The following is a 24964-nucleotide window of genomic DNA, read 5'->3' on the forward strand; positions in this document are numbered from 1 at the left end:
ATTAACGAAATTGTAACTTCGCTGTAAACGTACAGTCTCTTCTTCTGTTAACCGCATAGAACTTCCATGGTAATGCGGTATACAAAAATAAAGTTATTATTATTCCTTGAGACGGTGTCGGCTCTCCCGTTGATGTCACTTCTGGGTGCCACGCATAGGAACTGACATCAGGCAGAGCCGCTGGGGTCGTGAGCAGCACATTGAAGTTGTTACCGGCTGTGGTGAACCACTAGAGGTACGGGGGAAGGGAAGGGGACATTGGGCGGGATTGGGGAAGGAGCAGAGGGCGGAGACGAGGGTGCATGCTGTTTCCCATGCACTTTAATGGCTATGCCAGTCCAGCACCAATCAGCGTCCTGAGCAGATTCGGAGCCTCAGCTGATCCCTTTTCCTGGCAGCCGCTCAGTAATACTCTCAAGCGGTGACCTGCAGTAACAGCCCAGCCTAGCCACAGCCCCCCCTCGCCCCAACAGTCTGAAACAATCACCCGAGTGTCTTGTCTACGTGTGGAATTAGCTTAAGTTAGAAAACAGAAGTAAGCTTTCTTCTTGGCTTAAAGGGCCACCCAGATCGCCTTCTAGGTTACCCCAGCTCAGTTTTTAATGCTCTTTGTACAGAAAGGTTTTAAAGTTGCACGTGTCAAAAGTTAAAGTCTAGTAAGACTTGATTGGAAGTTAACCCTCTCTAGGGACAGTGAGAAAGAGAAGGGGGTCACCTAGAGGGATCGGGTGAGGCTCTTCAGACTTGCATGTTCTCTACTTTGCAATATTTTCATTAACTTGAGGGTTGCAGAAGGGAGAGAAGAGGGAAAAGGAATGGGAAAGGCTCTACTGATGTCCAAGCTCCTAATATCACCTGTAAAGTATAGGGAAGGGGAGGGATTGCGAGAGAGCCTGAAGGAAGCAGCTGATAAAGGTGTGAGTGACAGGGGGAATGCTGTGCACAGGTTAGCTTGGCTTCTGAACACAGATAGAAGCAGGTTTTGCTTATGAGCTAACCCTGCACAAAGCCTGAGGAAGGCAACGCATTTAAATCCATGCTAAGGAAGCTATTAGCTATTCGGAGTAGATGCTTTAACATAGCGTCTTGGGAGGAGTGAAAAGTGGGAGCCTTAGTGAGGATTTCATGCTGTTTCATCCTTTTACTGCTAGCATAAGGAGGTGCAGTTTTTTTTTTTGGCTTCCATGAAGAATACAATGAAAAAATAGACAGAGCTGAGGGGAGGGTAAAATTCTAGATGTTGGACAGGGGTATCAGCTCAGCACTCCTCAGACTGCCTGTGCTTGCAACAGTACATAAGCTGCGAACAGCTTTCTAGCACATGCAAGCTTGCAAGTGCTGATAAACAAGAGTTTTGCATGCAAGATATACTTTGCCAGTAGCTCAGGCCTGTGTGTGCACACAAATGGCCTGCTCTGTCATGTGAGTACACATTTTGGGGCAAATTCTATAAATGGTGTCTCAATTGTAGGCGGCGGTAGGCATCTTACCGCTGTCTAACCAGCTAATGGAAAAGCCTCTCTGGGTATAGACAGGGGATATCCTGTCTTCTCTGTCCGCAGCCTTGTGCTTCCTTTCCATTATTTCTTGACTGGGGGGGGGGGGGGGAGATTACCCAGCGATCACTTACTGTGTGAGGTGATGTACTCAGGAATCTTCCCCGGGCTCAGGGGGACAGCTTCTTCATAGTAGTCTTCAGGAGGGGGTGTTGTGGGGAGTGGAGGTGGGGGCTCCCCTGAAACCTGATTAAAACATTGCAAACAATATTAGTAGTGATTTACTCTAGAATTATTTTCTAGTACATTCCGCAGTAGGCTCAGAATATAGAAGTTAACTAAACACACACCGAGCGGCATTTTCGATAGGAAATCTAAGTCTGACTTTGGACGTTTTGAGAAAAACGTTAAAAAAATTGGGTGGGCAAAATGTCCATTTCCAAACTTGCAAGACGTCTATCACTTTCTCTCAAAAATGGTCCAGCTAGACATTTTGTCCAGTTAGATGTCTAATTTTATTTTTTTGCCATTATCAAAAAAAAGTCCATATTATAAACATCCAAAACAATCCATTTGCATGTAGGAGGGGCCACACAGACATTCCAGTAGAGCAGTGGGGCACCCAGGGGGCACTGCTGTGAACTTCACATTAAGGGTGCCAGATACACTACACTTGACCTTAGCTAAAAGGTCCACACCCACCTGTCTACCACCCCAACAGCCCAATGTGGTTTTCAGCAGAAGCAAAAAAAAAAATATATATATATCTTTAATACATACGGGTCTAGGGGATTTGGAGACCTGGCTCTCCCCTGCATCCCTGTCTTCATCCTGTAGGTCCTTCAGTTCCTGCAGGTCACAGTCTATACAGAGACGAGAAAGACATGTTAGAACATAGACAAACACACAGAAGGACAGGCATAAGACACCACACGTCTGTACATCTCTAAATAAATTCAAATCCAAATTCTTGTTTATGAATGCCTTTTAAGGACGTTTTACCATCATTTTAGACTCATTTCTGGTGAGTCCCTGTGTTTTCCTCTCCTTTTTTAAAAAAATGTTATTTTTATTGTAGTTTTTTAACCATTCCTACTGTTTGAGCTTAGTCTGTGTTAAATTACTTGTTTCATTTTTACCTTGTAGTATTGATGTCTGTAATGTCGTATTTGTATAATTTTATTTTTCATTTTTATTGGATGTAAACCACATAGAAGTATGATTGGGCAGTAAAACAAATCTTTTAATAAACATAAACATACACAGAGGATTGTAGTAGATGGTGGCCAAAAAAGACCAATCGGCCCATCTGCTTTGTGTATTAAGAACATATCCTGGCTGCCAGTTGTAGGGGGATATCACTCCAATCAAAGTTGGGATTTGGGGTGGGGAGGTTTCTAAGGGCTTCTCTACTGGCCTGGCTGTTTAAAATAACATCGTGACTTCCTTCCCCTGCCCAAAGATTTAACTTTAAGTTTTGCAATAATCTAAATAGAAAACCAACACGTGGCATATCTGACCTGCATACAAACATACTTATACAAGCTTTGACCTACTTAATAATAACAAATTTACTCTTTTATACCGCCATTACCCAAGAGTTCTTGGCGGTTTACACCAAAAGAAACTGAACAATCAGCAAAGTACATACATATCATATGATAAAACCAGGATTAAAAATTAGTAAAATAATTACAATGTTAAAAAGACCTAAATTATGTGATAAATTTGTCAAACAAAACAGACTTTACTAATTTTCGAAGACATTCACTGAGCCAACATTGTAGCTTGCCTGCCTGGTTCCTTTCATAAAAGGTTTATATCTGATACCATTTGGTTTAGGACAGGTAAATAAGCTGGAGTTTCTTGTATTCCTTAATGGTCTATAAAATTCAAAGTGAGGGGACAAATAAATTGGAGACTCTCCTGAAATCGGCTTAAAACAAATACAAGAAAACTTAAATAGAGGGTTTGGATAGGTTCCTGGAGGATAAGGGGATAGAGGGGTACAGATATAGGTAGGTTATAGAAGTAGGCAGAAATCACTTCACAGGTCGCGGACCTGATGGGCCGCCGCGGGAGCGGACCGCTGGGCGAGATGGACCTCGGTCTGACCCAGTGGAGGCAACTTCTTATGTTCTTATTCTTGCTTCCAACGCTAACCAATGCAATAATCGGTAATATGGACTAATGTGGTCGTTCTTCAGACCAAATATCAATCGAACCGCAGCATTCTGAACTATTCTCAGTCTTCTTAAAATCTTTTGGGAAGATCCCAAATAAATGATGTTACAATAATCCAGAATGGGTAGGATCAATGATTGTACCAGTAATCTGAAAGACACTGGATCAAAGTATTTTTTAATGGTCAGTGACTTCTGCATTTTCAGTGACTTCTATCATACTTTGGCAGACATGCTTAGACAAGCACTTTCCAGTAGAGTTAAATAAAAAATTGAAAACTGCATATCTGCAAGGTCACTGCAGGCAGTCCCCGAGTTACAGACGCCTGACTTATGTACGACTCGTACTTTATGTGGTCGCGACTTCATTTGATTTCACTGAGCAGTATTTCCAATGATGTTGACTCCTCCATTTCTCCTGCAGCAGATTCAGGAATGATGCCTGGCCATATTAAGAACAGTGTGGGGTTGCGAATGCTGTACCTTAGAGGGAACAGCCCTTTTGTCAGCTGGGAGCAGAGGTAAGCAGTAAGAATCTTAAAATCTACAAGTTCTGGGTTACCTACAAATCCAATCACCAGCATTCAAGATACTTACCAAACTCTTTGAAGAGAGACTCTACAAAGCTGGTGCCATTGCAGTAGGCTGATGTATTGACATACATGTAATCCACTTCATTTCCTGAAGAAGAGAGAAAGGGATTAGGTCAGAGGACCCCCTCCCCAGGAGAAATGCCTTCCCACTGACTCTGAAAATATGGAGCTCTGAGAGAAGGTAGGATGCCTTAATGAAGGAGGGAACAGTCCTGCCATAGACTGGGTTCCCCTTCCTCGTTATACGAAACAGAGATTGTGATGGCAGATAAGTAGTATGAAGCCCATCTAGGGGCCCAATTTCATTCCTGGAGAAGTCCACAGAGCCCAGTTTGTCTTTGGCTTTTCCCCTCACTCCTTCACAACTAGGAATGTTCTGTTCCCAGATTTATGGGAACAACTTTTCAGCTAGCTGGTTTTAAGAAAGGTTTGGACAAATTCCTGGAGGAAAAGTCCATGGTCTGTTTTTGAGACAGACATGGGGGAAACCACTGCTTGCCCTGGATCGGTAGCCTGGGTTTTGGCCAGGTACTAGGGACCTGGACTGGCCACTGTGAGAAATGGCTGCTGACCCAGTAAGGCTATTCTTATGTTATGTTCTTATCTTATATGTGGGACACACTCAAGGGCCTGCAAACTAAATTTCAAAGAAAATCCTTACTCCAGTGCAAAGAATGAATATGGAAGGACTCGCAGAGATTGGAAAAAGAAATTAACTTTAAAACTTTAACTAAAAAAAAAAGGACATTTGGCAAATGAGTTCACTTTCAGAGCGTAACCCTCTCACCCCACCACCACTACCACACACACCAGTAACCCCAGTAACCGGCTTCCTTTTGATTCCAACCTGCAGTTTTTAACTCCCCTGGTCGTCGAACACTGATATAAGTGATCTTGGTGAAGTTTACGGCCTCTGCTCTTTGTCCCTGGTCTTTTGAGAGGTGGGTCTGGCATTATCCTACTCCTTTGAGCATCCAGCTTATACAGAGGCAGAGCTGGGATCTGATATCATGAACCTTCATTTGCAGCTACCTGGAGAATTTTCCCTAGCTCTTAATTTATTTCAGTTCTATCTAAGGGACATGCATCAGGTTACATCTTGCAATCCTAGGTCCTAACTATGAATGCTTCCTACAGACTATCTCCTGCATCCTTACCTTGGCTGAGAAACCTATCCCCCCTCCCCCCACACACATACCCCTCACTCCCTCATCTAGGGAACTTGTAAGAGAACCGTGAGAGGGTGTAAGCAGGGGTTTCCATGCGCTCCTTTGAGAGATGTCAAAGGCTCCAGGTGCAGGAAGGAGGAAGTCATTTTGATCTTCCTTTGGATACATTCACTTAAGAGTCCAACTATCAGGAAGCTCAGCTGCAGGTCTCATTTCCTCCAGAAAACCTGGAATTACAGCTTGGATCTCAGAGCGCAGTGTCTGTGTCTCTATGGCAGGGAATCTTCTCCTTTGCTGTTGTCTCGCTCAATGGGAAGCAGAACTGCTAAGTTTTAAAGCATGGATGTGGTAGAGGATCACTCTTTAAGGGATGCAGGAGAACATTTTTAGCTCGGAGTTACTACCACTGTGTAATGGTATATGGAGGGGGGATGGGTGGGGGGAAGGATATCACACACTGACCTGTGCCGGGCTGTAATTTTGCTAGGATGGAAGACACAGTTGTCTTCTTTTCCAGGGTGGTTGTGCTGAGGTACTCGTGGTCCAACAGCTTGAGCAGCACGTTGAGTTCAGGAATGAGTTGTTCCAACACTGCAGAGAGAAGGAGAACCATTAGGGGAAGGTGGAAGTGGTACATATGGCGTTTCAGGCGAAGGACAGAGACATTTCAATGGGCAAACTCAGATGCAACTATGAAAAGCCACTGGGCAACACAGAGGGTCAATGCAGGTTTTCCCTCCATCTGTTCTCCTGTGTCTGGTTTTCGGCTTGACAGATGCCACCAGTAGTTTAAAGCTAATGAAATCAGAGAAACCTTACTATCACTAGGGAGAAGGCTTACATTGATAAGATTAAGTACCACATTTTATCTTATCTGTCTTTCTGCTGACTAAAGAGCTTCTGCAGACCCTGTCTAGAAGTGAGATCACAGGAGGGGGGGGGTTCTCAGCTTTCGTTCCTCGAGGGGGGGGGGGGAAACATGCAGAACACCAGGCAGGAATGTACCAGTGGCAGAAAGCATGAAAGCTGAATCGGTCTGTGCAGTGTGATTGTAGCATCTGGTGCTGGCACTGCGACAGCCCCATTGCTCTCAGACCACAGGTGTTGCCCTCGATGTTTCTAAGTTTCCCTTCTGGGAAAGGAACTCAGTACTGTACTTATACCACCTTTCATTTTCAAGCAGCAAAGCTGTTTACAGTCGAAATCATTTAGTACCAAAGGTCAAGGTGAAGAAAGGAAGAAGTTATGGAAGGGAAGAATAATTAGCAAAAATCAAGATTGCCAGTCCTATAGGGCACCCAGCCAACAGAATCACACCTGCCCCTGAAAAGGATAGATAAGTTCTGATGGATTAGCTGGAAGAGTTTTCTAGTTCTTACATCCAATTAGTTGAGATCTCTCTGCTTAAGTTCTTTTATATTGCAAAGCTCACTCAGCTTTGCTTAGTTTTTCTCTAAGGAAGATTGCTCTCCAGCACATTTGTCAGGCCAAATGCCATCTTGATGTTATCGGAGAAACCCTTTCGCTAGTTGTTCCACTGCATGCAAGGGGTTGGGTGGCAAATGCTTGAAGGCCAGCATCTCATAGGTTTCCAAAAGTAACAAGGATTCAAAGTGCCTGACATGTGTTGGGACTTGTCTGTCATCACCAGTGGTTCATGCCTCCCCATTGATAGCTCACAACAAATAACAATTCAGACCTTGGCCTTCCTGATTATCAGCCTGTTGTTCTAACCACAAATTCCCAGGATCAGTGAATCAGGTTTTGTGGTGTTTACAATTTACTGGAAACCCAACTAGCTCGCCCCTTCTGTCAGATGGGGTGTTGCTCCCTCATATTCTCTTCCGTTGAATCTGGAGAATCTGTGGAAGTCCATCAGCTTTTTGCCCTCCATCCTCTGAGATCTAGAAGAGCTTGTGTGCTTCCATATCCTCTGATTTACCAATCTTTCCAGCCAAACATCAGTGGAAGAAAGGAAGCCTAGATTGAACGTTTTCAGACTGATCTATCTCCATCCCTCAGCTTCCACTGTGTCAAGCGTCTCTGTCCCACCCTTTCCCTCCCTCTGCAACATGCACTTCTAGTTCTATCCCACAATCCTTCTCTCTTCCCACACCTCACCCCCACCCCACTGTGACATAAACCTTTATTCCACATTCTTTCCTCCTACTGCACTATACACCTCAACCCCACACCTTCTCTCTAACTATGGCATGCACCTCCTTTCCACATTCCTTCTTTCCACTGTGACATGTACCTCTGTCCCACACCTTCCTCCCCCCCTGCACCCTGCACCTCCATCTCACACCTTCCCCCTTTATTCCACATTCTTTCTCTCCTCCCACTGCACCATGTACCTCTGTCTCACACCTTCTCGCCCACTGGGTTGGGGTGCACCTCCTTCCCACATTCCTTTTCCCTTTTAGCTTATCAGCCCTCAGTCCTCACACATTGGTGTGGAATGCAGGGAAGGTGAAGGTTTCCCTTTTGGAATCTGCTGTGCCTTTAAGAAGAGTCCAACTCAGCAGTCTCCTGAGACATGTAAAATACAGTGTATGTCCCTTGGCAGACATATGTTCCTTCTTCCCTCTCATGCTCTAGTGTAACACAAGAGCAGTTTTCAAAGAGGATCCAGTAGTTAGTGAAATAGGGGCTGGATCTCCTGAGATGAAAATTTAGGAGTGGCCTGGTAATTAGAACAATGGGCTCAGATTCCACATCCCCCACTGTCTGCCACTCCTTAGGACTTTTGGCAAGACACTTCCTCTCCCACTGCTTCACTTAACTCACAGCGTAACCCCTTTTGAATAGGGACTCGGTTTAATAATGCAGGAAACTATTTTAAGCATTATTTTGAAAGGGAGGCTCAAATTAAAACAGCTGCATCTTCAGAGTGGCTAAATCTAGCTGCCTGGCTGCGTAAAAAAGGGGTTGGTGGAGAGAAAATACAGGGGCAGATTTTGAAATCCAGGAGGGTATTTTTCAGGCATGAAGCTGAACTGCAGAAACAGCAGGTGCTCCATCCCTGTCCTGGGCTTTTCTTGTGAAAACATTGGCACTTTACCACTAGGGCAGTGATTCCCAACCCTGTCCCGGAGGAACACCAGGCCAGAGATTTGCATATGATGGAAGTGATAGGCATGCAAATTTGCTTCATGCATATTCATTAGGGCTAGCCTGAAAACCCGATTGGCCTGGTGTTCCTCCAGGACAGGGTTGGGAACCACTGCACTAGGGGATGTGCACCATCTTAATTGCTTAAAATTACAAATCTTGTCTTCAGAGTAAAGTCTTTATTGAATAAATTCACATCTCACTTGCCCTTCTTTTTCGTACGTGTGGACCACTGTAGGGCTGGTATTCTCTTTACGTGTTTCTCAGTGTAGTAAAGGCCCCATTTTAAGCAATGAGACTTTGTTACTAATAACCAGGGTTAACAGTAAAATAACAAATCTTTATGGTAGGCCATGTTGATAAGTCCACCCCCCCCCTAAATCTTTCAAAGCACAGACATGCAAACCACATGAACTCTAATGAATACACATCCCTAGTTTTCAGCCATCTCTGATCTCTCAACAGATGGATAAAGTCCTTTATATTTCCTTCAGAAACATTGGGCATATGAGTGCCAGGTCTGTATTTTTGACAGGAAACTCTTGCACTTTAAGGGGGCTCCCCATGTCCTCTGCTAAAGACCTTTGCATGATTGGTTAACAGGAACTTGTCAGCTTGGGGCTCCAGAGAGGCTATACCGAACCCTTTGCAAACAAGTCGTGTTCTACTGAGGAATCTAAGAAGAAGCCTTGCTCATGTAACATGCTACCTCGTAGTCAGCCATTTGAGAATAATATGGAAATAGCTTATAAGGAACCCTAGAATTTCTCCCTTGTTGCTGATATCAAGTAACAAGTTTCCCCCCAGTATGCAATGTTGGGTCTTTTGCGAGTGTGTGAAGTGGGGAATTTGGGCATTGAATGATGTGCGAAATGATAGTGGAATACTCTCTTTCCAATGAGCAGCTCTTTGCATACTTACAGTTCAGGCTTGAGTGCTTACTGGACCATTGGCCCATCTAAGACAGGAGCTGACTCAAGCGCTGATTTCTTCTCTATGTTTCAAGAGAAAGAATAGGCCATGTATACAGTACAACATAAGAGCCTAACAGTGACATATAAGATCCGTAGTAATCTAAGGAAATACTTTTTTTACAGAAAGGGTAGTAGATGCATGGAACAGTCTCCCAGAAGAGGTGGTGGAGACAGAGACTTTGTCTGAATTTACGAAAACCTGGGATAGGCACGTGGGATCTCTCGGAGAGAGGAAGAGATAATGGTTACTGCGGATGGGCAGACTGGATGGGCATTTTGGCCTTTATCTGCCATCATGTTTCTATAACCATAAAGTTCTATGACATCACAATGCAGCTGTAAAGAGCTTTAACCAATAGGGAGATGAGATGCAAATGTTAAGAGTCTTAGCCAATAGGGAGAGGAGGAGATAGTGGATGCTGTGGATAGGCCCTTTGGCCTTTATCTGCCATCATATTTCTGGTTTTTTCTTGCACTCTGTGACTCCATCCTACTTGTCTACTCTGATACTTCTTTCTGTCTCTCCCTGGTCATTGGGCTTCTCTATTGAACACCATCTCACCAGTTTTCTTCTCATGTTTTGAGTGTACCAGGCATTCTGTATTCTTTGGTATCTCTCCATTTTCATGGAACTCTCTTCCCATTTCTCTCGGTGCAGAATAGTACTATAGGCACCTTTTCGTACTGGTTTTTGTCTGGTTCTTTGTGCAGTGGTGCGTCATGCAGGTAGGTGGTCACTAACTTGTTTATATGATTATTGAGAGCTTCTATACCGCTATTGATGACTGGGAAGTCCATTCAGAGCCTCTGCAAAGGCGCTACACTGTCTGAGCTTCTGTACAGATGTAACCATAAGAAGTGGTGAGGTGTTACAATGCATGGGCTCTATACTGAAATACACCCAGGTGAGGTTATACGAACAGAGCTATGGTTCTACTGGGAAGCGAGAGGATTAACTTGTTTCCCCCAGGATTGTAGAGATATTTCTAATTTTGTGGGAAGTCTTATTTTCTCTCTCAGCTTTGGGAAAGGCATGGTTGCGGTGCATGCAGCATCTGGTTTCTTGGAGTTTGCAGCTCGGTTTTGGTTCTGAGAATTTTTCTATGTTCTGCATAGGCTAGGGATTTCTAGAGGCCAGCTTGCTCCTGTATCCTGTCTACACGTACAATATTTTATTTCTTGGCATTTCTTAACCACCTTAATGAAGAGATTCACCCAAGGCAGTGGGTGCATTCAATTCCTCTTACATGCATATTCTGCAGATGCCGTTTATCTGTCGCCTATATGGGGGATTCCTTCAGTACTAGGCGGGAACGTGCCTAGCAAAGAGAGTGGCAACGCAAGCCCGGAAGTGACCCAAGGCTGCAGAAAGACTCAGCATACAGACGACTTGTGTCTGAGCATGGCTGAGCAGTGAGGTCATAGTGTCCCTTGATGATGGGCTGAGTAATAGAAGGGGCAGAGCAGAATCTAAAGATTTCTTTGTCTCCATCCCCTCTGGCTTAATTACACCAAGAGCTAAAAATGTCAGTGTGGGAGCTGTGAGTGGAGAAGGCGGTTGGTTGGCTGATCTGAGGCAAGGAGGAAAGGTTTAATTTCCTAGGTTATTATGGCTGCAGGGAACAGAAAGGAAATTGTGTTAGAGCTGCAAGTGGAATCCGTTTCCATGTGGGTGCATTTAATTGTTTTCATGGAATCAGGTGCTACACAGCAGAGGTTGAATTCTTAATACTGGGAGAGGGAACAGAGGGATTCAGGTAATAATGTGAAGGGGAGGGTGGGGGGAGCTGGGCTTGTTTTGCTACATGCTCTGACATTTTAAATCTATGTTATGCCACTATTTATCATTTCTATATAGTTGAAAGGCGTATGCAGTGCTGCAAATTTAACATTCAATAGACAGTCCCTTCTCAGAAGAGCTTACAATCTAATATTGACAGACAGGACATCTCAGGGTTGGGGAAATTACGGTAGAGGAAATGATACAGCGGGTATCCAGAGAGTGGTAGAAATCTGGAACGCTCTTCCGGAGGCTGTTGTAGGGGAAATCACCCTTCAGGGATTCAAGACAAAGTTAGACAAGTTCCTGCTGAACCAGAACATACTCAGGTAAGGCTAGACTCATTTAGAGCATTGGTTCTTTGACCTAAGGGCCGGCACGATGGACCACTAGTCTGACCCAGCAGCGGCAATTCTTATGTTCTTACTGCTTCGAGTCTCCATAAATGCTATATTGATTCTCCATGCCAGTCTGACATTTATCGCCCTGCAACTTTCTCAAGAAAGAGTCCCCCCTTCAGTCTTATTCCACAGCATCCTGACTCATATACTTTGACAGGGAATAGAAAAGGGGGCCCCCCAAGAATGATAATCAAATCCTTTAATATGTCTTCAGAATGTGCCTCCAACCAAGTGCTTTCTAAGGCTGACCACAGACAAAGTGCCAGGGGCCCAGAGAAGACCCCAGTGAGTTTCCGTCCTAATTATTATGTGACACTAAAAAATACCCTGGAGACAGGCTTATTCGTCATTCACTTCTGGAGTAACACGTTTTCAATGGTTGTTGTAGGACTCATTTTCTAGCTCCTCTCTGCCACATCATTTAACCTTCTAAATTCCCCCTTTTCATAAGAACATAAGAAGTTGCCTCCGCTGAGGCAGACCAGTGGTCCATCGTGCCCAGCAGTCCGCTCACGTGGCGGCCCATAGGTCTAAGACCAGCACCCTAACTGAGACTAGCCTTACCTGTGTATGTTCTGGTTCAGCAGGAACTTGTCTAACTTTGTCTTGAATCCCTGGAGGGTGTTTTCCCCTATAGCAGCCTCTGGAAGAGCGTTCCAGTTTTCTACCACTCTCTGGGTGAAGAACTTCCTTACGTTCGTACGGAATCTATCCCCTTTTAACTTTAGAGAGTGCCCTCTCGTTCTCCCTACCTTGGAGAGGTTGAACAACCTGTCTTTATCTACTTTGTCTTGAATCCCTGGAGGGTATTTTCCCCTACGACAGCCTCCGGAAGAGCGTTCCAGTTTTCTACCACTCTCTGGGTGAAGAAGAACTTCCTTATGTTCATACGGAATCGATCCCCTTTTAACTTTAGAGAGTGTCCTCTCGTTCTCCCTACCTTGGAGAGGGTGAACAACCTGTCCTTATCTACTAAGTCTATTCCCTTCATTATCTTGAATGTTTCGATCATGTCCCCTCTCAGCCTCCTCTTTTCAAGGGAGAAGAGGTCCAGTGTCTCCAATCTCTCACTGTACGGCAACTCTTCCAGTACCAAGCTAAGTAACAAAATTGTTTATTGTTTTGAGTTAGTTAAGTTTATGTTTATTTTGAAACAAACAACCAAAAATTTCACAACACACAGAGCACAAAGCAGGTCTGATGAGGATGAATATGCCGTTGGAGGCACATTCTGAAGACTTTGCGAAAATACATATGAAAAGTTTTGATTATAATTTTTGCAAATTTATAATAGATGCTGCTTTTTTTCTTGTGGAACACTTTAAAAGCTGCAGTAGCATAATGAGCTCTAGGCGTGTGCCTAGAAGAAATCATGAGGAGGGTGGGGGGAAGTGGGGCTAGCCTGGAAACACAGCACATTTTCTTCCCTCTGGATTTTTCTTTTGTGCGATGCTCCACCTATATGGGAACAAACCAGAGTCCACATCCTTTAATGCAACATCTGTTTCCCTAAGGTAGCGTGAAGGGAGGAAGTTGGTAATATCCGTGCTCAGCAAGATGGCAGAGAGAGAGAGTTAATGGTGTGGCGGGATAGGCGGAAACAGAAGGACTTCATAGATAAACCTGAGAAGGCAGGAAGAACCATGTGTGGGTCATATCCTGCCTTGATCAGAACTGAGGTAAGCCGGAAGAACCATTTCCGGGTTATATCCTGCCTGAATGAGGTCAGGAGCCTAGGCTGGGAGGATTGAGAGGATTTCTAGTGCTCTGGTGAGCTGGGAAGCTGTGGCAAGCAGAGAAAGACTTTGACTTTTTGAGATGGGTTCTCTTCCCCAAAGGGGTGTCACATTGCCTTGGTGGTACCTTAGAAAATGCTGTGTCTCTGCTTCCAGAACATTCCTCCCATGTACCAACACAGCTGGCTTCTCCCCAGCACTATCTAGAATCTTATCTGCCACCTTCTCACCAGGCAGGCAATTGTCCAGGCGATCCACACTCACATCCACCAGCCATCCAACTGTTTACATGCCTAATGACTGAATCATCAACTAGTGTGAGAGGATATTGCCTCCCAGCTACAGGTACCTGGAGGTGGGACTTCTCTACAATGTCCCCGTCTCCCTCAGCTTTAGTCCATCTGGTGCGTGGATGGCTTTTTTGCGTCTACACATGTGGGTGCATGAACAGTGTATAACTTCCTAACTCTGGATTTCATTTGCTGTTTCAGCTAGTGTGCAGTGACGATGGCTGTGTCTGTGCCCTTTATTGAACCTTATCAACTTCATATCTGTTCATTCTACCCTACTTACCTCACCAGTCCGCTTCTAAGTCCCTACCTGAGCAGCGTCTACGGATTCATGTTTTTGTCCTGTGTGTCTGTCATAATTACATAAACAGATGCAAGTTTTATCCTGTTTTGATTATATTTCACTTGCATCTGTTTACACGTTTGTTCATAGATAATTGTTCTCACATTGTAGAGATGACTAACACACCCCTGAAGAAGGCTTTTTTCCCAAGCTGAAACACGGACCGTGTTGGGTCCAAAGAAAAAGGACAAAGGATTCTCCAAATTGGCCTATATTCATATATGTACTTGTTTTAACAGTTGGAGTATGTTTAATAAAGCACAGTTGTTCTAAAGGCCGTTTAGGTATATATTTGATAAATGGTATATCAAAGATTAAAGAAACTTGGATGTGTACATTCCCTTTTCCACTTGCTTTTGTTTTCTGTTTGACCACCCTAAAACTATTAGGAATGACTATAGACAGATGATGCACCATGCAGCCTCAAATAAACAAAACAATACAGAAATCTTTCGCAGTTATGAAAAATTTAAGACAAGTACGAAAATTCTTCGAAAGACCACAATTCCAGCTCAAAGTTCAATCCCTTATACTAGGCCGGGGGTCGGCAACCTGCGGCTCCAGAGCCGCATGCGGCTCTTTTCCACCTTTGCTGCGGCTCCGGTAGTGTGTCACGCAGGCATGCACCTTACAAGTCCAGCGTCGCGGTGGGAAATAGCCATGCTGAGCAGTGAGCTCAGCACATACACAGATGAAAGCCTTGCTTGCTGCTTGGTCCGGCGGCCCCGCCCCGCCGTGCCGCCGGACCAATCAGCAAGCAAGGCTTTCATCTGTGTAGTGCTGAGCTCACTGCTCAGCATGGCTATTTCCCGCCGCGACGCTGGACTTGTAAGGTGCCTGAAAAAGAAATCATCCTGGCCGGGGTCGGTGTCATGCTCCGGAGATCTACAGCCTTCCTATCTCCCTCTCCCTTCTACCTGCTTCCGGCCACATCCCCTGCTCCGCGGCTCTCTTCGGCAACTCAGCAGCAGCGATCGACACAAGCTTCTGACGTCGGGGCCTACCCTCTGCGAGTCCCGCTTGTTTCAACTTCCTTTTTCCACAAAGGCGGGACTCGTAGAGGGAAGGCCTCGATGTCGGCAGCTTGTCTTGATCACCGCTGCTGACGAGTTGCTTAAGAGAGCCGCGGAGCAGGGGGGTGTTGCCAGGTGCAGGTATAAGGGAGAGGGCCAGATGCAGGACTTGTGGGTGAGGGAGGAGAAGAGAGAGAGGGGAGGGAAACAAAAGGAAATATTTCATACTGGGCTGGGCCGGAGTGGAGGGAGGGTGGAAAGATTCTGGCTACAGGGTGCATTAACAAAGGAAAAGGGGGGAAAGCTGAAAATGGAGATAGTGACACAAAGAAGAGAAAGGGTAAGCAGGACCTACTGAATAAGGATAGAGATACAGAGGGGACATGAAGAGGAGGTGAAATAGAGACATAGAAGTAATGCTGAAAAAGTGGGAGGGGGGGGAGATAAAGACATTGAAAGGGCAAATGGTGAACATGGCGTAAAGATAAGGACAGAGACAAATTAAGATTCTGAAAAAGTGGTGAGATAGGGATATAGGTGAGATGGACACAAAGAAGGGTGATGCTGGAAAATAGGTGGAATGGTAATTCTGACAGACACAGAAGGGAAATGCTGGATCAAGGAGAGATGGGGCTTAGGCTGGATGGAATGAGGAGAAATGCCTTGTTGGCCCGGAACTTCCTCTCCTACGTCAGAATTGACGTCAGGGAGCGGAATGCTGGTCAGCGCAACACTTCTGCAGGGAAAGCTTGGGACGGCGGTGGCTTGGGGGCTGTTCCCCGATTGCGGTGGCAGCAAACTGAGTGGCTTGGGGGAGGGCACGGAGACAGAAAGAAGGGGGAACAGGGAGACAGAAAGAAAAAGTTGGGGGAGAGAATGAGGTCTGGAGGAGAGGAAACATACAGGAGGCTGAAAGAAAGGAAGAAAGATTGGATGCACAGTCAGAAGAAGAAAGTGCAACCAGAGACTCATGAAATCACCAAATAGCAAAGGTAGGAAAAATGATTTTATTTTCAATTTAGTGATCCTGTATATAGCATTAAGATAAGAAACAATATATGCAGTGTTAGATTTGTTTTATAATGGTTTTGCGGCTCCAAGTTTTTTTTTCTTTTCGAAAACGGGTCCAAGTGGCTCTTTATGTCTTAAAGGTTGCAGACCCCTGTACTAGGCCTATTGGACTACTGCAACATCCTCTACCTCCCCTGCCCTGCAACAATGACTAAACAACTGCAAACAATCCAAAATTCAGCGCTGAGACTCATTTACTCACTGAAGAAACACGACCATATTACAGAAGCATACATCGACTCACACTGGCTACCAATTCAAGAAAGAATATTATTTAAATTCTACTGCATGCTATTTAAATCGTTAAACGGAGACAGCCCAATCTACCTCAACAACCGCCTCTACCAAATTACATCACCCAGACATAGAAAAACACCCCCCCTTTCACACACCCTCCAATCAAAGAAGTCAAACGGTAAAAACTGTATGACGGACTACTGGCAAGACAAGCAGCAAAACTGGATAACCAAATCTCCAACCTACTGATAACCACCCCCAAATACAAGATCTTCAGAAAAGAAATAAAAACGATACTCTTCAAGAAATCACTGAAACACTCTTAGCATATCAATTACCTTCCATCATCCTGCCGTCATCCCGCCCCACAGATACTACCAGTTCTTCTCAACTTCTCTTGAATTCACCAATGATCTTCTACTGTAACCCACCATTTATAACTCTTTTGTAATCCGCCTTGAACCGCAAGGTAATGGCGGAATAGAAATCTCTAATGTAATGTAATGTAATTATACATGGAGTTGGGTTTTCCTTTTTGTTGTGAAATCATTAGCCCACCCACCCGGCTACTTAAGACCCCTGTGTGATGCTCTACTAGGCTTTCCCATATCAAGTGCTGCTGTTCTAGAGACACGTATGTACTGCTCCATTTAGATCTTTGTAGGGTGGGAGGGGGTTAGCGACCACTAGAGGAGTGTGTGTTTGGGGGGGGGGGGTTCGTTACTTAATCCCTCCAGTGATCATATGGTCAGTTTGGGTATCTTTGTGGCACTTAGCCACTTTTAAAACATGTGTAGCCCAAAACGTTTAGGTTCTGTCTAGGACATCCTGGGATGGGTTCGATTTTCACCACAAGACGTCTGTCTAACCTGCCCAAAGCACACCCGTAACAAGCCTTCCAAAACACCCCCTAGATCTCTGGATACACAGCGAGCAAAACATCTTGCAAGACGTCTAGAAATTCAGCTTTGAAAATTGGCACTTGGCTGCTCTGGCAATTAGGATTTTTTGATTATGAGCCCCATATTCTCTAATTATGAGTTATCTGGGTTGCTTGGTTTGATACTTCCCATCTTGGTTTTATTCCAAGCTCTCTTTTCTTGTTTGTTTGGAAAAGTTCCTGTGTTACTTTGGATAAACTGCACAGGTGCAAGTTCTGGCTTCTGTTTCACGGTAACCATCTCACTCCAAATCATGCATGAGAAGCTAAGCCAGTCCTGATTTTTTTTTAACTCCCTTGCCTGATAATTCTGGGATTTCTCTTCTGTTTTTATTTACACAGATGCTTAGAGGGAGAGTGAAAACACATCATCAGTGGCCCCAGGGGTCCCTCAGGATGTCCTGCTTGGACACTTCCCTAGATTCTTTCCATCTTTCAAAACCGTCATAATCCTCCACTGGAACGCTTCAGAACTGGGAAGGCTGTTAACATCTGCTCTACCTGAATTATACTCTATAAAAGTCAAAAAGAACCCGTCAGATTTACGCTTTGCTGGGAAATGCCGTTTGCTTTCCTAAGTGCACTGAACATTATAATCACAGATTTTGTTTGGATATCTTTAAATGTATTCTTAGAATGTTTTTACAACGCTCTGTGTGTGAGTGAAGTCTAGTTTGGCAAAGAGGAAGCTTGCACTTAGTTTCAGAGGGAAGGCAGACTTTGAGCAAGCCAAGGGAATGCATGCTCCAGCTGGCTGAGAACGTTCCCATCTAAGGGTCTAGAGTGCCTCTTGCTTTTAGATAAGTTTAGGATTTATCCATGACCCTAAAAGGACTCTAGGAGGGGGATGCTGTGTTATCAAAGATGAAAGGGGGGCTCGTGGCACTTTCTAGACCAGGTTTAGGCAATTTCGGTCCTCGAGAGGCACAGGCAGGTCAGGTTTTCAGGATATCTACAATAAATATGCATGAGATACATTTGCATCTCAAGGAGGCAGTGCATGCAAATTTATCTCTTACATATTCATTGTGGATATCCTGAAAACCTGATCTTCCTGTGGTTCTTGAGGACAGGAATTGCCTTACCCTGTTCTAGACCAACCAAAAGTCCTACTAGGACACTACCACTTATCGATGACTTTTTGGAAATATTTCCAGGACAAATGGAGTGTAACAAAAGTAAGATTGAGTGAGCCGTGTGAGATAAAGTCATCAGTTCAGGGGCTTTCCAGGTCTCTCAGGCTCAGGTGCATCAGTGACACAGCCATCCAGAAGCGATCAGCTTTCAGATCCTAATTTTAAGTATGACCTGCAGACATTTATTAGGGGGACATGGGGCTGAATGGGTTCATGTTTTCCATAGCCATATTAAGAGAAACCAGAGGCGGAGTTATTGTATTTTCTAAGAAACAGATGTGATTGTGTGGCTGGCCTCACTGTGCACAAAGTAAGAGATGGCAGATAAAATCTGGCACAGTCTATCCAAGGTGGCAAGAGCTGCAGGTTAAAGTCCTTCAAGATTAAATTCTGGTACGGCAAACGGGGCACCTTTTGCATCTGGTAGCGCTATAGAAATAATTAATAGTAGCAGAACAGAACTACTGGGTCAGGCCAATGGTCCATCTAGCCCAGTTTCCTGTTTCCAACAGTGGTCAATCCAGGCCACAAATACCTAGCAGAAACCCAAAGAGTAACCACATTCCATACAGAATCCCAAGGAATAGCAAGATTCTGGAATCCCCAGAGAGTAGCAACATTCCACCGATTCTACCGATCCACAGCAAGCAGTGGCCTCCTCCCTGCCTCTCTTGGTGGGCAGGTCCTGGCTACAGGATTATTTTCTACCTCACTAGGGGCTGCCAGATTGAAGGTGGGACTTTTCTACAATGTCCCTGTAGCTCCTCCAAGTCTGCCTCTCTAGACTCAAGAGAACGGAATTGTCCTCTGAGAGCTAGGAGCTCTTTGCATAGAGTGCATACATATAACCTCTTGTCAACTGGGAGATAGTGTGACACTCAGTGCAAAAGACTGGACAGCACCCCTTTCGCTACTGGTCTACTGTCTGTATCTTAGTAGGGAGTAAGGGTGAGTGTTTCTATAGCTACAACATATATTCTAAACTGTGACAGATGTTTACAGACCCTCTAATGTTTATCTTAGGTTAAAATTCACTTTTATGAGCTTGACCGGGTTTCTCCTGTGTCTACTGAAGGCTTTACCAGAGGATTCAGACACGCATTAAGAACAATTCCCGTATCCTGTTCCCACCATACACAACAATGTCATATGGAGTTCCAGAACAATAATGTCCCAAGTTTGAAACATAAAACTGTTCTTTCCACAAAAAACCCAAAGGAACAATAATGGGAAGACCTCCTCCCCCATTAGCCAGAAGGAAATTCAGCCTTAAGGATCCCCAATAGGGCAGGGGTGTAAGTTCCCTCCCCCTCTTGAGACGATGTGGTAAGATCCTGCCCTACTATCTGGCTTTCTTTCTATTTTTTTGCTAGCCATAAGTGACCTTCACTTTTCAAAATCTAGCAGAAAAAAATCCCTGCTAGTCCCGAAAGACCATCTGCACTTCTATCTGTTTCCATGATACAAAGTCTATAATCCAGGCTTTTGTCTTTGTACCATCTAACAGGGTTAATACAGCCTGGATTATTATATAATTCTTTGTAGAGGGAGTCTGGCCTCTTAAAACGCAGCCATGTTTAGGATTTGGACTGGGCAGTGCCAGCAGTGGCTTCAACTATTCATACCTACATAAGGTGTCCTAGGCCCCATGCAGGAGTTGCAGAAGCCTGAGGGTTCACTAAATAAAGAGGATATGTTTCTTTCAAACTCTGTGAACAATGGCCACCTTCCTTTGCTGCCTTTTTCCAGCTCTCTTGACCTTCACCAGGGATAGGAGGGCGATGCTTGTACAAGTTCAAAGAGGAAGGAAGAGCAATGTCGTCAAAGGCAATGCAGTTTGGGTGGAGGCTGTAGAAAGTCAACACTGGAGTCCCAGGAGCATGTGAAAATGTGAATGAAATTGTGTGGTGTTGTGAGGGACAGAGGAAGGGACGAATCAAAAACATAAGAACACGACCGAAGGGCCATTAAGCCCAGTATCCTGTTTCCAACAGTGGCCAACCCAGGTCACAAGTACCTGGCTAGATCCCAAAGACTAAAACAGATTTTAGGCTGCTTATCCTATGGACTTTTAGGAAATTAGTCAGGAAGGCTGCAAGGCAACTGGATTTTTAAAATTAATTCTTGTTCTGTGAATTGGCAGCTCTGATCTGACTCATGGAGTGGAGAAAACCCAAATTCTAAGAGCCTTCCAGAAAGAGAAAATAAATGCAACCATGACGGTTGAAGGCAGCAGCCTCTGTGGCCACGGCATGAGGTAAGGGGGATCAAATCTCTCCTTTCCCAACATCATCTGACCCACCTGTAGTGTGAATATTTTTAAGAGCCAAATGATAATGGCTCCTACAACTAGAATTTGTGGCCAAAATTACAGAGCTCAGAGGTTGAAAGATGTCCAGAAGTTCAACTCCTATTTTTCTACAGTTGTCTAACCTCTTTCCCCAAATGGTAAATGCCGGTTATTTTCACGGGCTTCAAGACCACATGCACTACACAGAAATCCATCCAATCCATTTGTTCTGCCTTTTGTTTGACCATTTCATTCCAGCAAACTTTAGGGCTCTTTCATCTGCCCCATTGCCTAAGCCTAAGCCTAAGCCTAAGCATTCTTGATTATTGCAACATTATGTGCAAACACTTCCAGAGACTAAGCGTCATTCAAAACACCGCAGTCAGGCTAATCTTTAACCTGAAAAAATTTGACCACTTAACCTCGTTCTATCAGAAATTGCACTGGCTAGCAATAGAGCGACGAGCACTCTTCAAATTTGGCTAGCTCTTCTATAAAGAATGACACGGCTTACTGCCCGACTACCTTACTAATCAGTTCACTTTCGCCGAGCCTGGTCAACCCACTCGTCAACATTCATTATTCTCCTTCAACTCAATCAAGGGATGCTCTTACAAAAGATTCATCGACAGACTCCTCATACTAAGCCGCCTCCAGAGATCCAAAATTAAACAAACTGGTCAAAGCACTTCAGAAGGCTCCTAAAAACACACCTATTCTCCAAATTCTGCAGTCCTTCTTAAATAAATTTTAGAGCTGTAACCCCAACTACCGTCCAATCTTGCCAAGTCTTGGTATAGATCACCGACACTGGTCGGCCATACCTCATTTGGCCGCCTCTTCTACAAATCACTACTCAGCCTATTAGAGGATTAAGTGACTTGCCCAAGGTCACACAGGAGCAGCACTGGGATTCAGTCCCACAACCTCAGGGTGCTGACTGAGGCAGCAACATTACCATTAGGGCAATCCTCACCTCCAATAGGTTTCCAACTTAAACCTGATCTCATGCGAGAGAGGGAAGGGGACAGGATGGGGGAACGGATGATATTTGGAAGTCAGCCCCAAAGCTCACGCACAGCCTCTGAAAGAGCCCCTAAGTTTGCACTGAGGCAAGTGACTTGCCCAAGATCACCAGGAGCAAAAGTGCGATTTGAGCCAGACTGCATGGTGCTAGAACCACATGTCTCCTTCAGCCTTCAGGGTCAGGTGATTTTCCCAGTGCTTCACAAACTGTCAAATTGCACAGTCAGTGCCTGGGAAGAGGAGCTCATTTTGGATACATCCAGGTAAGTAAACACCAACAAGAGTTTTTCCTCTATTAATTAGGTCACCTCAGGTTTTGTTTAATTTCTTCTGATGCTGTAGCTCTGTACACAAAATCCCTCCAACCCTCTGCCTAAAAGGATCTCAATCTGTAGAAGACTGACATGGCCCAAACCAGCAGTGAGAACAGGATAAAAGACTGTAAACCTGATCTCAAACAGCAGATAAATATCCAGGAATGCCCTTTGAAATTTCTCTTCAGATTTCCAGCTCTGTCAGAGATTGTGGGATGCTGGGCTCTGGGAGGAAGAGCCCAGTCCTTTTCCTTTCATGGGCAAAGAGGCAGGGACTGAGAGGGTAACCTGGAACTTGTGCTTTTCTCATCAGCTTGGAGCTCATCCCACGACTCCTTTAGAAACACGTTTAACGTTACCCTGGATATTTCAGAGCACTGCAGGTACTCAGGTTACAAAAATAGGAGACAATTTGGGAGAAATATCCTGACAGTACAATGTGAGTCGGGAGCCAAGGATAAGTGCAGACCCTGAGCTGAAGAAGGATTAGCTGATCGATCCCTGCTCTCAAAACGACAGCAATGTCAAACATGGAACCCAACACACTTGCACAGATGCTATGACAGATTTCTGGGACCCATAACCTTCCACACTGTCAGATAAGGTTGCGAGCTGGCTGCTGATTTGACCAAGGACTTTGATCTATTTCCAGCTGTAACCCCCCACTGTAGTCTTGCCTTTCTTTGGAAATGTAATTGGGAAATCAAAGCTACAAGTCCCTGTGTGCAGTGAGGTTACAGATGGGATGGATCAATGCTGCTTGGAAGATTAGGGTCCCAGTGACACTTGCGAGTCACAGGCACCCCCAAAGGTTTTGAAGTAAGCGCTGCTCTTTTGCACATGCCCAAACCCAGCTGTTCTGTGCTTTTAACCCTTTATTTGGCAAGGTTGCTCAGAATCAACATGCGTTTTCTATGGCTCTTATGGGAAATCTGCATCTCCAAGCACCACTTACTCAGCGCTGTGGCTCTCGTTCAACATCAAGTTACGTAAAGCATAGGGTTACCAGATTTTCCGTTTGGAAAATCCGGACTGCTAGACCCACTCCCAGGCCCCCCAGTTCCACTCATCCCCGCCCCATCACTCCCCAGTCACTATGCGTGGCACCAGGAAGTGATGTCAGCGGGAGAGCTGATGCAGTCACGAGGAACACGTTGAAGTTGTCGCTCGCAGCAGTGAACAACTAGAGGTACAGGGGAAGGGAGTGCGCACGCGTGGCGAGGGGAGGTGTGGGAAGAGGAGGGGTGCTGGTGCCCAGAGAGGACCACCCCCTCCCTTACTACGTCACTGGGGGTAGGGAATTGAAAAGGGAGTAACAAGAGGGTTGGAGCCTGCAAAAGATGGGATTTTAGCCTGGATTTGAACATGCCTTTCCCACTGTGTGTCAATTCCTATTCATGACCCCCCTCTCCCCCCCCCCCTCAGCCAAAGTGGATTTTCTTCCAGGGCTAGGATTTGGAAGGAACAGGGTCAGAAGTTACAAGGTAGGTGGCCCTAAGAGGGTGGAAGAGCTTGTTCCAGCTGGACCCCAAGCAAAAGACCCTTGCCCTTACCCTGTTTCACTACAGACATGGCAAGAAGCAGCACAGTTTCAGGACCATAAGCCTCAAATCCCCAGGGAGCTCTAATCCCATCCAAGTGCTTGTAAAACCTGCTGGTGAAATCAGGAGCAGATTAGATCCTAATCACTAAGCAAGCCAAACACAGAAGGCTTTCACGTCAACTCTTCTCCATCCTTGCATCCCACGCTCAGCATTTCTTCATTAACTCAACCTCTTTTTCCCATCCTTCTGTTATTCTTTCCCTCCCCACGATTCCACACTCGTTCTCTCTCCTTTCCATCTTATCTTATGGCTCTGATTTTTTTCATCCCTTCCTTCTGAGGTAGCCATTTTTTACAGTCAGGTATTTACAAATTCTTTTATATGAAATGAATCATTCTACTTAAGTACAATAAAACACAAGCTTGTAAATTCTGGATGCTTTTCCCCTCCCTGTGCTTAGGGATTCCCTCCCTTCCCCTTTGCTAGGATTACCATATGACTCCAGAAAAAGGAGGATGGATTAAGACATCCGGGTTTTACTTCCATTGTTTTCAAATGGAAGTAAAACCTGGATGTCCTCCATACTTCCATTGCTTTCAATGAAAGCAAAATCCGGATGTCTCAATCTGTCGTCCATTTTCTGGAGCCATGAGATAACCCTACGACCTGCCCTGTTCTCTCTCCTCTGTAGCTTTGCACTCAGAGACATTCCAAATAATTCTGTACTTATGTGTACGAGATTGTAGAGATGACAGTGACTCCCTCTCCCTACAGGTTCCTCAAGGTAGCCAACACCTGTGCAGGGAAAAATCTGCAGAGCCAGACTTTATACCTGCCATATGAAAGGCAATTCTTTAACTGCTTTGCACTTGCACAAAACAGACGAATCAGATCTCACAGTGTTTCATCTCTTGTGATCCCGGATTGAATATTGTAATATTCTATTTCCAGGCAGTCACAAAACTTTGCTTAGGAAAATTAAAACTGTGCAGAATACTATGGCTTAATATTTTCAGCGAAATACTATTACAACATTACAATTGGTGATATCATATATATCTTCAGCAAATAATCACCTTGTCAAATAAACTCTTATAAATAATTTGCTTATGAGTGTTTTTGTGAAAAGCTCAGACCCACAACCAAACCGCCAAGTGTTATAACACGGCGTCGGCTGCCAATGAGACGATCCCAGCCTTCGCTGTCTCTTGCCACCAGCTTTCATTCCATTTTTAAACTATTAATAAACATGTGATAACAACTAGTTATCTAAGGCAACTATTTGTTCCCGTGTTTTTAGCTTTGTGGGCCCCC

At 44.8% G+C, this 24964-nt stretch overlaps 1 protein-coding gene across 1 annotated transcript in view; it reads right to left on the reverse strand.

The window, feature by feature from the left end:
* Positions 1 to 24964, reverse strand: part of AFAP1L1 (actin filament associated protein 1 like 1) — a 60518-nt gene that overhangs the window by 29175 nt on the left and 6379 nt on the right. Inside the window, exons 2-5 of the mRNA XM_033927189.1 lie at positions 5904 to 6032; positions 4277 to 4360; positions 2277 to 2359; positions 1631 to 1742 (exon numbers count right to left, since the gene is read on the reverse strand). Of these exons, the coding sequence (XP_033783080.1) occupies positions 1631 to 1742; positions 2277 to 2359; positions 4277 to 4360; positions 5904 to 6032 (408 nt within the window). The remainder of the gene's footprint in view (positions 1 to 1630; positions 1743 to 2276; positions 2360 to 4276; positions 4361 to 5903; positions 6033 to 24964) is intronic.

Source organism: Geotrypetes seraphini, chromosome 18 (assembly GCF_902459505.1).
Source record: "Geotrypetes seraphini chromosome 18, aGeoSer1.1, whole genome shotgun sequence".
Taxonomy (NCBI): domain Eukaryota; kingdom Metazoa; phylum Chordata; class Amphibia; order Gymnophiona; family Dermophiidae; genus Geotrypetes; species Geotrypetes seraphini.